The sequence below is a fragment of the Diceros bicornis genome, chromosome 7 (assembly GCF_020826845.1).
Source record: "Diceros bicornis minor isolate mBicDic1 chromosome 7, mDicBic1.mat.cur, whole genome shotgun sequence".
Taxonomy (NCBI): Eukaryota; Metazoa; Chordata; class Mammalia; order Perissodactyla; family Rhinocerotidae; genus Diceros; species Diceros bicornis.
In genome coordinates this window covers 24,112,465-24,128,996 of record NC_080746.1, presented here as the reverse complement: position 1 = coordinate 24,128,996, position 16,532 = coordinate 24,112,465, and the positions used below count along the sequence as shown (strand labels likewise).

The 16,532-nt window shown below is 37.8% G+C and overlaps 2 protein-coding genes across 2 annotated transcripts in view; both read left to right on the top strand.

Annotated features, from left to right (window-relative positions):
* Window positions 1–423, top strand: part of TEX12 (testis expressed 12) — a 42,120-nt gene extending 41,697 nt beyond the window's left edge. The window contains exon 5 of the mRNA XM_058545229.1: window positions 49–423. Within this exon, the coding sequence (XP_058401212.1) occupies window positions 49–193 (145 nt within the window). The 3' untranslated portion in view covers window positions 194–423. The remainder of the gene's footprint in view (window positions 1–48) is intronic.
* Window positions 424–8,760: 8,337 nt separating this feature from the next.
* The window catches only part of BCO2 (beta-carotene oxygenase 2), a 52,456-nt gene continuing 44,684 nt past the window's right edge, over window positions 8,761–16,532 (top strand). The window contains exon 1 of the mRNA XM_058545217.1: window positions 8,761–8,963. The gene's annotated coding sequence lies outside the window, so the exon portion shown is untranslated. The remainder of the gene's footprint in view (window positions 8,964–16,532) is intronic.

The following is a 16,532-nucleotide window of genomic DNA, read 5'->3' as shown; positions in this document are numbered from 1 at the left end:
AGATGTTATAACTATTTAGTTTAATTAAAATTTTTTTTTCCCCATTAGTGAGAGAGCAGCAGTAGATGCATCTTATATTGACGAAATAGATGGACTCTTCAAAGAAGCCAATACTATTGAAAACTTTCTAATACAAAAAAGAGAGCTCCTGAGACAGAGGTTTACAGTGATTGCAAACACACTGCACAGATAAAATTGTGTACTTAAAATAAGTTGAGAATTTAATCCCATTATTTGTTGTAATGAGAGAATGACATTTATGCTTTGAAAGCTCTCTGGTTGTTAAAGGAAAATGTGTACCTTAAACATAAGAAGGGGAAACTCCTTGAATTTCTTTTCTAGTTTAAAAGGAGCTTTAAGCTGGACATTAATATGAAGTATGTAGCTGTTCTTTTGAGGGTCAGATACTTGGCATATTTTATAAAAGTGTAAATTATTTAAATTATACATGAATTCTTTTCTTTCTTTTTTTTCTTTCTTTTTTAAGAAAACCTCCTAGGCTTTCTTAAACTTCTAAAACAGGATTCAATGAGTTAATTTGATAATGTTTAATAATGTTGCACTTTTTCTTTTAGAATATTTTATTTAAATAGCAGATAGATAGCTTTGGGGATAATTTTAAAATGTTTTTCATGGTCAGTATTAGAAAAAAAATTAAAACCCAAAAGTAATTTGTCTAATTTCTCAATATGTAATAAAATATAACATGTGCTATTGCTATTTAATATTACCATTTGATTATTTTCACTATTAGTTATTATCCATGGCTGATAGAAAAAAATTATTTTCTTGTGGTAAAATAAAAACCAGAAATTACTAACCAGAACCTTATATGAGTTGGCTTTTTTACACATCAACCATATCAATGGTACAGTTAATGAATTATGTTTAGAAGCCTTAGCAGCTGTGTGGTATGGGATAAAGATTAGTGGTCCAGAAGTAAAGAGATTGGCTAAACAACAAGGCGACCTTGGTGAATCATTTCAATCTTATTATAATTCAGAAATTGAATTTGGACTAGAGGATCTCTAATACTCATCAAACTAAAAAAAAATTCTCACTTTGTTGGAAGGTATTGCTATGATTTTATTGAAAGCTTTCAATATGTTATATAATTATATAATAACTATATTAATAAGATTTCAAAAAATCACAGCACCCATTTTTCAGTCATATAGATAATTCAGTCTATTATACATATATTTTGCTGATGTAAACATCACCAATTTGGACATATTTACAAGCAGTACCACAGGGAATTTCGTATTCTTCAGGTGGACAACACGTTTGCCTTGCTGCCTTCTAAATGTTAAAATAAAATCTCATTTCATCACATTACTATTTTAAGGCATATTTACCACATAACATAAATAGACGTACAAGAAAGTATTGAAAATAGTAAAATAAAATAATATTTACTAAAAATATTGGTTATTAAGTGGAAAAAATTATTAGGTTTGTAGAGGGATGTGTTAATGGCATAGGATAAGTTGGAGGTCAATGAAGTAACTATTAGAAATGGGATTTTTAAATACTAAATGCAACAAGAAGACTATGTTTGAGTTGATATGACATGTCACCTGGATTTTGAGTTATTCTGTTAGGTTATAGAGTTCTTTTTTTTTTTTTTGTGAGGAAGATCAGCCCTGAGCTAACATCCGTTTATAGGGTTCTTTAATGTAGTGAATACAAAGATGACTCAACTGGCCCATCATTAAGAAATGTTCTTGAGGTTTTTTTTCCTAAATATTTATTATTAATGTGAAAATAAGGCTAACAGATTGTTTCAGAGTGGATTTCATAATATACTTGCTATGTCTTGATCATGTCACCATTGTTCAGCATCTGGTTCTTCCCTGTTACAGGTTCAGAGAATTGATTAGATCATTTCATCTGGTATAATTAAAACTAGGGAACTGATTTTTAGTCACAATGTGTTTACTGGTCAGAACAGCTGTTTCCTAGAGTAAAAGTTCCTCAAAGCCCAATTCTTATTTTTATCAAAATTTGATGTCTTTGATACCATCCATATAAACAAGAATAATTATCTCATAACTGGAGATATGCTATTGCAGGAATACCATTGCCCTTTAGTTTACACATCTATTATCACTCTTTCATTTCAATAAAATTTCACAAGTTTATAAATTATTTTTCACTGATTAAAAATCAAAATATATATTGAATATCTTTGTACATCATACTCTGCTAGGCACTGTGGGGTATACAGAATAGTTTAAGATACTCTTTGTTCTCCCTTCTGACAATTTTAACCACTCCTTTCTTGAAATACACTTCTATGTCTTTGCTAGGAAGACGTGACGTAAATGTTAGATGTATCTCTGACAGTGCTAGTAACTGCTTCTAGTGGGAGTTATTAGAAGGCCTTTGGCAAGGGGTCAGAGAAGTAGATTTTGAAATGGGTTTTTGAAAAGGAAAGAGGGAGGATATTTCAGACGAGGAAAAGTTTGTTCAAAGGCACAGAAGAACAAAAACACATGGTATGTTAGAAAGTCATTTTACTGGGCTGAGAGTTCACAAAGTGGAATAGTGTATCATTTAAACTACTGGAGAGCAGGGACTGAATCTTATTTCTTGATATTCTCAATTTGTAGCACAGTATTTGATACATTTGTGCTCAAAAATGTTTCTTAAATTAATAAAATTATGTGTGGTTATGTTTTTTAATGGCATACTTTCACAGGAACTTACTCACACTAGATTGTCAGAAAATGTTTTGTAAATTAAATGTATAGAAAAGAAAAGGAAGAAGGAAGGTGCTAGAAAGGCAGAGAGTTAAAGGATGAAAGGTAGGTTGTGGCCACGTTGTAAAGTCCTTTGTTGACAGACTAAATTTGGACTTTATTTTGTAAGGAAAGAGGAGATCTGAATCTTTCAGAGGGGAGTGGCATAATGAAATTGATCCCATGGATCAACTGACTTAATTGTAGTGTGATGAAAGATTTGAAAGAGTAAAATTTAGGGAGGAAGACCACTATGATGGTCCCATTTTAATATTTCAAGCAGCTACTTATTATAGATAGATTGTTGGGATACTTGTCATGGAAAGGAGACTAAGAGAGATTGCAGCTGTTTTGAAGCCCTGGCTCTTCACCACCTCCCCGCTTCCCCCCATTTCTCCTGTTCTGTCAGGGAGCCAGGGACAGCCCAGGAAGTATTTCACCTCACTGCCAGTGAGTGTGAGGATTTGGAAATCATGGGAGCTGCTGCTACTGAACTCAATACAAAACTGTTTTTTCAAATCTTTCTCCATTTTGTCAGCAATCTTTCTACCATTGTAGTGGGTTTCCTTTCTGTAATACTACACTGGATTCCAGGCAAGAGATTTACCCCTTAGTCCTCTTCCTACCATCCAGAACTTAGAATTTTGTGCCTCTTTCCTGAAGAATACTGGGGGCTTCTGAAGTTTTCCACTCTATGTGGAGCAGATGCAGGCAGCAACACTACAGAGCGGGGAATTAAAGAAGACTGAGTTAGAATTTGTTTACTTGTCATCAGGGAAACAGCCGTTCCATTTGTGTATTTTACTCAACATATAGGGGCAGGATTCAAGGTTTAGGGATTCTTTTCTATCTGCAATAAGAAGAATATTCACTATTTCGATCTTTCTCACGTGAAAATCATTGCTACACATTCTAATGTAAATGTTTGGTTCTTCTATTTGCATTTTAGGGGACAGCCTTAAAACCCCTGTTTTTTGTTCTGTAGCTTTCTATTATAGCTACTATTGTTACATGATTTTATTTCTTGAAATTGGCTGATATAGAGCTATCAGAAATCATACTGATATACACTATAAACTTTAAAATTTTTTAATTCAGTAATTTAGTACTTGCTGTGTGAAAGGCAGTGTGTTAGGTACTGGGGTGGGAGCAGAAACAAGACCCTGTGCTCAAGGAATATTGGCAGTAGAGGTTATAAAGTATATTAATCTTTATTGCTCAAGACAGAATAAGATAAGTGCCATAAGAGAGCTAAAACAGAAGCTGTGTGAGTTCAGACTAAGGAGAATCAGTTCTTGCTATAGGAAATGGGAATGTTGTGTTTATGAAGCAGGTGACGTGGCACTGGATCTTGAAGGATGAGTAGAGTAAGTGAATTTCCCCTGAAGGAGATGGGAAATATCCTAGGTGAAGAGAAGGGTACAATTATGATGATGTAGCTGGAAAAACCCGGGACCCTGTCACTGTAGCTAAATCAATGAACACAATGACCAGGGATTGAGGAAAAGAAAAATGGTTTAATTTTGCCAGCAAAATGAGGCTGTGGTGGAGTCCAAAACCCACAGTCCTCCCGAGCCATTAGGAGTTGGAGTTTTTAAAGGAAAATCTATGGGAAAGAATGTACTGTCTAATCATTTGTTGGGGAAGTATTGCAGGGGGTCCCAGACCCCTGGTGCTGGGCCAGCTGTTATCTCTATCTACAGCAGGAGGTTTAGGGCCCCATTGATCAATCCACCCGTGCCACCCGAAATTGGGCCCTGGTGAGAGGAAGGAAACTGCCACCAATTAACAGTTACAAAGTTTACAAGGTTTTAGATAGGGGAGGGGGAGCTGTGGCTTTGCAGTTCAGTGTCCTCCCATCAGCCTGCATTTGGCTGAGATAAGGGAAGCTGCAGGTGTCCTCCGTTTGTCTGTCTCCATGATGAATGGTAGGTTTGGTGCCAGGAACCAGGAGTTGGGGAGCTTCAGCTTCTTGATAATTTCTAGATATCAGTTTCCCTGTAGCAAACCTCAAGAACTGGTGATTAGCCATAACTTCAGTGAGAAGCCACCTGGACTTCTAACAATTTACTTCCATTTGGCTTGTGGAATTCAAAGATGCAAAGGTTAAAACAACAAATACGTACATGTGAATGTACCTTAGAAAAGCAGCAAAAGGGAGAATGAGTGCTTTTTGGTTTTTAAATCCATATATGTTTGGTTCAACATAGGGGAACTGGTATGAGGGCCAGCGTCAATTCTCCCTCTATTTTATGTTCATTCCTTAATCTTGAGGGATTGGGGCGATGATTGACGCATAGGTCCAGGTTAGAGGAATGAGACTGTTTAGCATTCATTTGGAAATATTTTTTTGTTCCCGGCTTCAGGTTGACATTTTGTATTATTAGAACTTTTGTACCTTGTTTAACAGTTTGGAACAATATCTAAAGGCACATTAAGCATCTGACCAAAAGGATAAGAAGTATAGATAACCCAAATTTTAACAGTCCCTGAAAAATAGACTTAATTCCTTGGGGAATCCAAGAAAACAGTTCTGAAAACCAGTCTGGACCTGGTACCTCTGGGGACTAGAAGAATTCATGATCCAGTCCAGTTTACAGGTAGAAAACAAAACCTCAAAGACGATTAACAGAACTAGAATCTAATATCCACAAATATGTACTATAGTTTCTATTGAAACATATATTTTTCCCTCTAAAATCACCCTCATTTTATAAAAGATAGCCAAATTAAAACTAACTGGTTTGCAAAATAAGTTTAGTTTTAATAAACGTGGCCCAATTCTTTACATAAGTACAGCAAGAATAGCCGTGAATGTACAGGCTCTTTTAAATCTGCTTTGCTGGAACTTTTTATAAGCAATCTCAGATTGAACTTCAAAGGCCTCTCGAGGCCAGGAAACCCAAGCCAAGGACTTTGTCACAGACTTGCCTCTAGTATCTACAGATTTGGGTGAATTCCTCTCTTCTTTTGAGGTTCCCCAAAATCTTGAGGTTCCAGGCACCTGCTAGATAAATGACCTTCTTTACTTATCCATAAGGTTGCTGTTTGGGAATGCTGTAAACAAGGTACCAGGCCAATACTTCCAAGTGGCTTTATTTTGTAAAGTCCAATCTTTATTCCTCAAAAGCTGTCTGGTCATATCTGAGCCTGCATATGTTTTTGAAATACGATGTTCCGGTCAAAGCTTTGGTAATATAACCAGTGTTTCCAATTGTGTCCTGTTATAAGAAGAACAGATTCTTATTGAAGTTATGTAAACAACTATATTGCCATGAAAACAATACTCACTTGCTAAGAGATTTCAAATCCTGGAGGGATCAGGTAGGGAGAAAATGATAAATGTTTTAATTCTGCTTACAAAGGTACAAGTCATAGTTCCTTAAAAGAAAAAGTTTTTCCTAAACCTGGAAAAACAAAATATTAAAAAAATCAACATTTCAAACAAAAAGTTATATAAATTATAATTATCCTCATTAGTTCACTCAGTCCTGTGCAATCAATTTTTGATCTTAATCCTCTGTTAGCAGTTTCACGAAGTCATCAGTTTTTCAGTTAGAATTTTGTGATTTCTCACCCAATTTAGTTTTACAATCTGAAAGTTTATCAGAAAACTGTATTCTAGAGTGTTAAAGTCTTTCCATGAATTTCTCTGAAGATGAAACATATTCTGTAAAAGCATCAGAATAAAATAACTGTTTATAAACAAGACCCAAAAATGGCAATTGATAAAGAAGTTTGGTTAATTTCTGTGACAAACAATACTTTAAAATAATAACTAGACTTATGACTGATAACCAGGACAGATCAGAATTCTAGTAATGTTATACAATTTTAAAACACTTATATCAATAACATTTACCCACGTAATATCATAGGTTCCCATAAAGCAATGTTTAGCTGTCCATTTAAACAAGGTGACAGCTAAAGATCTTCAGGCAAATGCAAAAAAATTAAATAGCTGTACGAAAAACCTTAGCACCTGTGATTAAAGACCTGATAAAAACAATTTAGGAAATTTATTTTGATAAAACATAAAATCCCTACCCCTCTGGTAGACGGCTCAGAAAAGACACCTTTTATAATCTTCTCAGCAAGAGTGGACTAAAAGTTCAAGAAAATTATCTTCTTGAGAGAGAGAAAGTCAAATTTTAACTTTGTACCAGTTTACTTAAATTTATTTCAATCTTAGCCAACTTGACCATGCACAAAACTCCTCAGGGTTTTACTTTCACAAACCTTCTATCACTTACTTTTTAATCTTCAGAATTTGTCCCATGCCTTCTTTTTTCCCTTCTAGTACTTCAGGAGAAATTTATCTTTCTTAACCAAACAAACAAAAATATTTTCATTTTTTATATCTTCTTTACTAAAAACATATCTTACTTTTCTTGAATACAAACATATTTTTAAAAAATTTTTTAGTAGCCTTAATGACATACTAGAATTTTTAACCCTTAGAAACCTTAATTTTTAAGTAACAACTAAATAAGCAAGCAATTATTAACTGTCTTTTACAGTAGCATTCTGTGGCTTGACAAATTTATAAACACTTTTTTATAATTTTAGAAACACATTACTTTATAGTACAGTTTTTTAACAAAACACAAGACATGTTTACCAATAGAGCTAAAACACCTTTTAGTTTTTTGTAATAAGAAGCTAACAGTAGATAAACTTATATTTAGTTATTAATGTCTAATATCTTATCTTATTTGAAGATGATCTAAATACCCAAAACTCTAAAGGTTTAAGTTACCAAAAAGAATTTGGAAGTTGTTTTACGTACATACACCATAATATATCTATTTAGTTTACTTGTCGTCAACAATTAGATTTAGATCATCTATAAAAACCTCATGAGGCATCAAGCAAAATCAGTTATTATTTTAAGTTATTACTGTTGTTGATGAACCTTGTATCAAAGATAATATGTTTGTACCATATCCAGTGTTAATAACTTTGAAAACATATTTGCTATGATCAAAGCAGCAAACTTAAATAGGCTTTTATTTACCAAAAATAATTTTATATTGTTAACTTGAAAGACATCTGGGCTAGCTCTATTACATTTAGAAATAACTTAGAAAAGTGTTTACTCCAAGCCAATTAAATAGACCTCCTTTAGAAACTGTACCATCTGGAGGCAAACAAATACACACAGAGACAGATAAACACAGAGATCCTCAAAATTTTAGCCAGGTTTCAGGTACAAAACTAAAAAAAATAGTTAGATCCCAACTATTTTTCTAGCAGGTGGATCTGCTCAGATGGCCAAAAATATTTACTAAAGATTCTTTCCTTTTTCTGTAAGGCCTTTTTACAATGGTTTTTGAAATAACTTTGTCTTTTAGAAGTTTCTGTATATTAATTAAAGATTGCATCCCATCCTCAGAGGTTTTGAATCCTCTCTTTTAAGGGTGACCCTTAAGGTGGACTGATCTGAAACCAGAAGTTCTCCAGAATGGCCATTACAATTCCAAATTATCTTGAAAGTTCATGTATTTTCACTTGTTTAGTTTTAGGTCAGGAATTTCAGGGGAGTTGAAGTGGGGAAGTTCAGCAGGAGAGGAGAGAAGAGCAGCAGATTCAGCTCCAGCGGCTGGCATGTTTAATTATTTAATTACTTTCTTTTAAAGAGGCAGTACAGTATTCTTGATTTCAATTAGAAGCCTCAAAAGATAAAATAGGTTTTCCATTGGTTGTTTAACTTTGTAGCTGGCTTTTTCAATTGCACCCAGTGTGGGTAAACTGAAATTGCCACATTTTGGCAATTTTAGAGTGAGATCCCCTTTAGCATGTTTAATTAACATTGCCTGAAGTGTGGGTTTATATACTCTTACAATGTCAGGCAGGGGAAATGTTCCCTTTCCCCAGGGAGACACAATATTTATCCCCATAATATAATCTATAATACAATCAGACAAAAGAGATGTAATCATTTTACATAAAGCCCCATTTAAATATACCAACTTTAGGAGAAGTCAAGATGGCGGCGTAAGCAGGCTCTGAACTCACCTCCTCCCGCAGACACAGCCAATTTACAACTACTTGTGGAAAAATTACCCCTGAGACAGAACTGAAAACTGGATAAGAGGAACTCCTGCAACAACGGACAATCCTAATTGAGGTGGAAGAGGCAGAAATTCCCTTCTGGAGAGGAAAAACACCGCCTTCACAAGTGACAGCGCCTCACGGCTGCCCGGGAGCAGCCCAAAGGTACGCAGCCCTCCTTGGAGGTGCGGGGCCCTGAGCTGGGGAGCACTCCCGCTGTGGGCATTTTGTGGACCCAGCACAATCGAGACGAGTGGCATAATATCTGACTTTGCCTGCTACTAAAACATTGGGGAGTACCACCAGAAAAGCTGGTTCACAAAGAAATTAAAACCGGCTCTTAAAGGGCCCATGCGCAAATTCACCCATTTCAGAAAGGAACCTAAAATCACCAGAAAGAAAGGTGCACAGTGCTTTGGTGAAAAGAGACTCACCTGATAGGCCCTGAATGCATCTCGGTGAGAGGTGAGACCTCTCCAGGGACTGGGACATTGGCGGCGGCCATTGTTGTGGCCTGGGGTGGGCGTGCTGACACAGACGCCATTGGAGTTCTCCCTGGGGCCTGCTAGCCCAGGTCTGCCCCACCCACTAGAGCGCTGATTTAGTCCAGCTCAGCCAGGCCAGGCAGCCCACCCTAGAGACTGGCCCTACCCAACAACAAGCCCTCAGGCAACTTGTGGGCCTGCACAGATTGGTGACTGGATTCTCTGCAGCCTGGCAACTGGGCCAACTTCAGTGGGGCAAGGCGTGCACAGGCAGCGGGTGGAGAGTGTGGGGCGGTGGTGGAGTGTGTGGGGCTCCTGCCGTGGAGAGACTGGGTCCACTTCAGGAGGTCAGGGTTTGCACACGGGGTAGGACTGTGTTGACTGTGTGTGTGGACCTGTGGGTGGTGGGGCTTGTCAGCTACAGAGGACTTGTGCTTCTCAGAGACCCACATAAGGGGTTTGCCCCACCTTCCAAAGCCTGAAACAATTGGGTGCTCCCATGCCTGAGGCCAGCCCCACCCAGCTGCAATCCTCAGAGAGCTGACAAGAGACCTAAAGGCTGGAGGCTTATAGCCATTGTAAGCCCCTGAGCCTAACAACCTGCCATGCTGGGGGCCTACTCACTTAAAAGAAATACTGCAACACAAATGTGGTATTAGAACTTGCAGCCAACTGTGCTGGGGCTTCCCACACCTGATAAAGAGACTGAAGGGCCCACAACACTACAAGCAGCTGAGCATTACAACAGCTGGCCAGGAGCATAACTCAGCCTCTCTGGGAGGCTACAGGGAGAGCAAACAGGCCACAACAGAAGGACACACGTAGCCCACATAGGAGTCACCCCTAGAACATTGAGAATGGAGGGAAGCACACTGCAGGCCTCTTAAGGCATCACTTATATAAGGTCACCTATCCAAGAGCAGGAGACGTAGCTGACCTACCTAATACGAAGACACAAGCATAGGGAAAGAGGCAAAATGAGGAGGCAAAGGAATACATTCCAAGTAAGGGAACAGGACAAAACCGCAGAACAGGAACTAAGTGAAACAGAAATGAGCAACCTACCTGACAGAGAGTTCAAACAAAGAGTGGTAAGGATGCTCACTGATCTGGGGAGAAGAATAGATGAACTCAGTGAGAATGTCAACAAAGAAATGGAAGATATAAAAAAGAACCAATGAGAAATGAAGAATACAATACTGGAAATGAAAAATTCACTAGAGGGACTCAAAAGCAGAGTAGAGGATACAGAGATATGCGAGCTGGACGAAAGACTCGAAGAAATTACCCAAGCTGAACAGGTAAAAGAGAAAAGAATTAAAAAGAGTGAGGACAGTCTAAGGGACCTCTGGGACAACATCAAGCGCACTAACATCCGTCTTATAGGTGTCCCGGACAGAGAAGAGTGAGACAAAGGGGCCGAGAATCTATTTCAAGAAATAATAGATGAAAACTTCCCTAACCTAAGGAAGGAAACAGACATCCAGGTACAGGAAGCACAGAGAGCCTCAAACAAGATAAACCCAAAGAGGCCCACACCAAGACACATCATAATCAAAATGTCCAGAATTAAAGATAAAGAGAGAATCCTAAAAGCCGCAAGAGAAAGACAAGTAACATACAAAGGAAACCCCATAAGGCTCTCAGCTGACTTCTCAGCAGAAACTTTACAGGCTAGAAGAGAGTGGCACAATATATTTAAAGTGCTAAAAGGAAAAAACTTACAGCCAAGAATACTCTACCCAGCAAGGTTATCATTCAAAATGGAAGGAGAGATAAAAAATTTTCCCAGATAAGCAAAAATTAAAGGAGTTTGTCACCAAGAAACCAGTGCTACAAGAAATGTTAAAGCAACTGATTTAAGGGGAAAAGAGAAGACCACAAATAGGAAAAATTATCTATTTCCATGATAAGAGGGTAATGGATACAAATGCACAAAAAAGAGGTTAAATATGATATCAAAAACATAAAATGAGGGCGAGGGGAGTTAAAGAGTAGAGCTTTCAGACAGAGGTCAAACTAAAGAGACCATCAATTCTGTATAGAAGGAGAAAGGAACAGAGAAGGACTACTGAAACACTGAGAAAAAAAAAAGTTAAAAAATGGCAGTAAGTACACACTTATCAATAGCTACTTTAAACATCAATGGACTAAATGCTCCAATTAAAAGGCATAAGGTTGGCTGGCCCGGTGGCATAGCGGTTAAGTTCGCATGCTCTGCTTCGACGGCCTGGGGTTCGCCGGTTCGGATCCTGGGCATAGACCTATGCACCGCTCATCAAGCCACGCTGAGGCGAGGTCCCACATAGAAGAGCTACAACTCTACCACTATGATATACAACTGTGTACTGGGGCTTTGGCGAGGAAAAAAGAAAAGGAGGGAGACTGGCAACAGATGTTAGCGCAGGGCCAGTCTTCCTCAAAAAATAAATAAATAAATAATAAAATATTAAAAAAAAAAAAAGGCATAAGGTGGCTGATTGGATAAAACAACAAGACCCATATGTATGCTGCATACAAGAGACACACTTCAGACCTAAAGACACTCACAAACTGAAAGTGAAGGGATGGAAAAAGATACTCCACACAAATGGCAATAAAAAGAAACCTGGGGTAGCAGTACTCATGTCAGACAAAATAGACTTTAAAACAAAAACTGTAAAAAGAGACAACGGCATTACATAATGATCAAGGGAACAATCCAACAAGAGGATATAACACTTGTAAATATCTAGGCACCCAATGTAGGTGCACCTAAATATATAAAGCAATTATTAACAGACATAAAAAGAGAAGTAGACAGTAACACAATAATAGTAGGGGACTTTAACACTCCACTTACACCAACGGATAGATCATCCAAACAGAAGATCAATAAGGAAACCTTGGCCTTACATGACACACTAGAACAGATGGACCTAGTAGATATGTACAGAGCATTCCATCCAAAGACTGAAGAATACATGTTCTTTTCAAATGCACATGGAACATTCTCCAAGATTGATCATATATTAGGCCACAAAACAAGTCTCCATAAATTTAAGAAGACTGAAATAATACCAAGCATCTTTTCTGACCACAACGGTATGAAACTAGAAATCAACTATAGGAAGAAAATCAGAAAAGCCACAAATACGTGGAGATTGAACAAAATGCTACTGAACAATGACTAGGTCAACCAAGAAATCAAAGAAGAAATCAAAAAATACCTGGAGACAAATGAAAATGAAAATATGACATGCCAGAATTTATGGGATACAGGAAAAGCAGTTCTAAGAGGGAAGTTTTTAGCAATACAGGCCTATCTCAACAAACAAGAAAAATCTCAAATAAACCATCTAACAATGCACCTAAAGGAACTGGAAAAAGAAGAACAGACCAAGCCCAAAATCAGTAGAAGAAGGGAAATAATAAAAATCAGAGCAGAAATAAATGAAATAGAGACTGAAAAAACAACAGAAAAAATTAATGAAACCAAGAGCTGGTTCTTTGAAAAGATAAATGAAATTGACAAATCTTTAGCTAGACTCACAAAGAAAAAAAGAGAGAAGGCACAAATAAGTAAAATCAGAAGTGAAAGAGGAGAAATTACAACAGACACCTCAGAAATACAAAAGATTATAAGAGAATACTATGAAAAGTTATATGCCAACCAATTCGACAATCTGGAAGAAATGGATAAATTCTTAGAATCATACAACCTTTCAAAACTGGATCAAGAAGAAGTAGAGAATTTGAATAGACCAATCACCAGTAAGGAGATCGAAACAGTAATCACAAACCTCCACAAAAATAAAAGTCCAGGACCAGACGGCTTCCCTGGTGAATTCTACCAAACATTCAAAGAAGACTTAATACCTATCCTTCTCAAACTCTTCCAAAAAATTGAGGAGTGGGGGAAGCTCCCTAACTCATTCTACGAAGCCAAAATTACCCTAATACCAAAACCAGACAAGGACAACACAAAAAAAAGAAAATTACAGGCTAATATCACTGATGAACATCGAAGCAAAAATCCTCAACACAACACTAGCAAATTGCATACAACAATACGTTAAAAAGATTATACACCATGATCAAGTGGGATTTATTCCAGGTATGCAGGGATGGTTCAACATTCGCAAATCAATCAACGTAATACACCACATTAATAACATGAAGAATAAAAATCACGTGATCATCTCAATAGATGCAGAGAAAGCATTTGACAAGATACAGCATCCATTTATGGTAAAAACTCTGAATAAAATGGGTATAGAAGGAAAGTACCTCAACATAATAAAAGCCATATATGACAAACCCACAGCTAATATCATCCTCAATGGTGAAAAACTGAAAGCTATCCCTCTAAGAACAGGAACCAGACAAGGATGCCCACTGTCACCACTCCTGTTTAACATAGTACTGGAAGTCCTAGCCAGAGCAATCAGGCAAGAAAAAGAAATAAAAGGGATCCAAATTGGAAAGGAAGAAGTGAAACTGTCACTATTTGCAGATGACATGATTTTATATATAGAAACCCCTACAGAATCCACCAAAAAACTTTTAGAAGTAATAAATGAATACGGTAAAGTTGCAGGATACAAAATCAACATACAAAAATCAGTTGCATTTCTATATACTAACAACGAAGTAGCAGAAAGAGAAATCAAGAATACCATCCCATTTACAATTACAACAAAAGAGTAAAATACCTAGGAATAAACTTAACCAAAGAGGTGAAAGGTCTGTACATGGAAAACTATAAAACATTTCTGAAAGAAATTGAAGAAGACACAAAGAAATGGAAAGATATTCCGTGCTCTTGGATTGGAAGAATTAACATAGTTAAGATGTCCATACTTCCTAAAGCAATCTATAGATTCAATGCAATCCCCATCAAAGTTCCAACAACATTTTTCACGGAAATAGAACAAAGAATCCTAAAATTTATATAGAACAGCAAAAGACTCCAAATATGTAAGGGAATCCTGAGAAAAAAGAACAAAGCTGGAGGTATCACACTCCCTGATTTCAAAATACACTACAAAGCTATAGTAACCAAAACAGCATGGTACTGGTACAAAAACAGACATGCAGATCAATGGAATAGAATCGAAAGCCCAGAAATAAACCCATACATCTATGGACAGCTAATCTTTGACAAAGGAGCCAAGAACATACAATGGAGAAAAGAAGTTCTCTTCAACAAATGGTGTTGGGAAAACTGGATAGCCACATGCAAAAAACTGAAAGTAGACCATTACCTTACACCTTACACAAAAATTAACTCCAAGTGGATTAAAGACTTGAATGTAAGACCTGAAACTATGAAACTTCTAGAAGAAAACATAGGCAGTACGCTCTTCGACATCGGTCTTAGCAACATATTTTCAAGCACCGTGTCTGACTGGGCAAGAGAAACAATAGAAAAACTAAACAAATGGGACTACATCAAACTAAAAAGCTTCTGCACAGCAAAGGAAACCATCAACAAAACGAAAAGACAACCTAACAATTGGGAGAAGATATTTGCAAACCATACATCTGATAGGGGGTTAATCTCCAAAATATATAAAGAACTCATGCATCTCAACAACAAAAAAACTAAAAACCCAATTAAAAAATGGGCAAAAGACCTGAACAGTCATTTCTCCAAAGAAGATATGCAGATGGCCAACAGACACATGAAAAGATGTTCAAAATCATTAACTATCAGGGAAATGGAAATCAAAACTACAGTGACATATCACCTCACGCCCGTCAGAATGGCTATAATTAACAAGACAGGAAACAACATATGTTGGAGAGGATGTGGACAGAAGGGAACTCTCATACACTGCTGGTGGGGGTGCAAACTGGTGCAGCCACTATGGAAAACAGTATGGAGATTCCTCAAAAAATCAAGGATAGAACTACCATATGATCCAGCTATTCCACTGCTGGGTATTTATCCAAAGAACTTGAAAACACCAATGCGTAAAGATACATGCACCCCTGTGTTCATTGCAGCATTATTCACAATAGCCAAGACTTGGAAGCAACCTAAGTGCCCATCAAGAGACGAATGGATAAAGAAGCTGTGGTATATATACACAATGGAATACTACTCAGCCATAAGAAACGATGAAATCCAGCCATTTGTGACAACATGGATGGACATTGAGGGTACAATGCAAAGTGAAATAAGTCAGAGGGAGAAGGTCAAATACCGTATGATTTCCTTCATTAAGTAGTAGATAATAACAACAATAAACAAACACATAGGGACAGAGATTGGATTGGTGGTTACCAGAGGGGAAGGGGGGAGGGAGGAGGGTGAAAGGGATAATTCGGCACATGTGTGTGGTGATGGGTTGTAATTAGTATTTGGGTGGTGAACATGATGTAATCTATGCAGAAATAGAAGTACAATGATGTACACCTGAAATTTTTACAATGTCATAAACCAATGTTACTGCAATAAACAAAAAATTAAAAAAAAAGAAAGAAAAAAAACTGTTTCTTTTCCTTGAGAATGCAGAGCAGTGGTGGCTGTGTCCCCACGGCGAGAGAAAAGGAGTTTCCCTAGAGTGAAAAGAACTCTGGCGGCTGCTGGCACCATCCTGTTCTCCCCTTGGGAGGTGGCTCACCACTGGCAGGGGCTCAAGTACTTCTCAGGAATCCCTCTCCCAGCTCTGGCCCACAGCGTGAACGGGTCAGCCCTGGCATGCTGCTGTTGCCAATTGCTCCGTCCGTTGCAAGTAGGTAGGAGAGGGAGAGTGTGTTTCACTGGAGCTGTCTTGACATGAGTACAGCCATGTTTGGCTGCTCCATTGACCTATAGCCACCAGCACACAAAGAAATACAAAGCTGCTTTCTGTGTGGTGGGAACTGGCCTTTTCCCGGGAACTGGCCCTTCTGCCATGGAGAGAGTTACAAGTTGTAACATTTCAAGGCTCTTGGATCATCGTAGCATGGGATGGACTGGCCATCCGTGCCGGGCTAAGTCGATAACCAAAGAGAACAATGCACGTACACAATTACTGGGCTGGGACGTTAGCCAAGGGGCTCAGTGCACGTACGCCACTGATAACCATTTGTGCGTGGGAACACTAGATGCTTGCTCTCTAAACTCTGTAACTGCTTATATAAACTGCTGGAGACTGAGACCCGGTGAGAGTTCCACCTGTGGAAGGGACGCCTTGCCCAGGACGTGTGATCCTTGCCCAGCCGTGTCGATTGATAGGACTCTCCCGGCAATGGGGCGTGGATGTTGTGAGTAATTGAT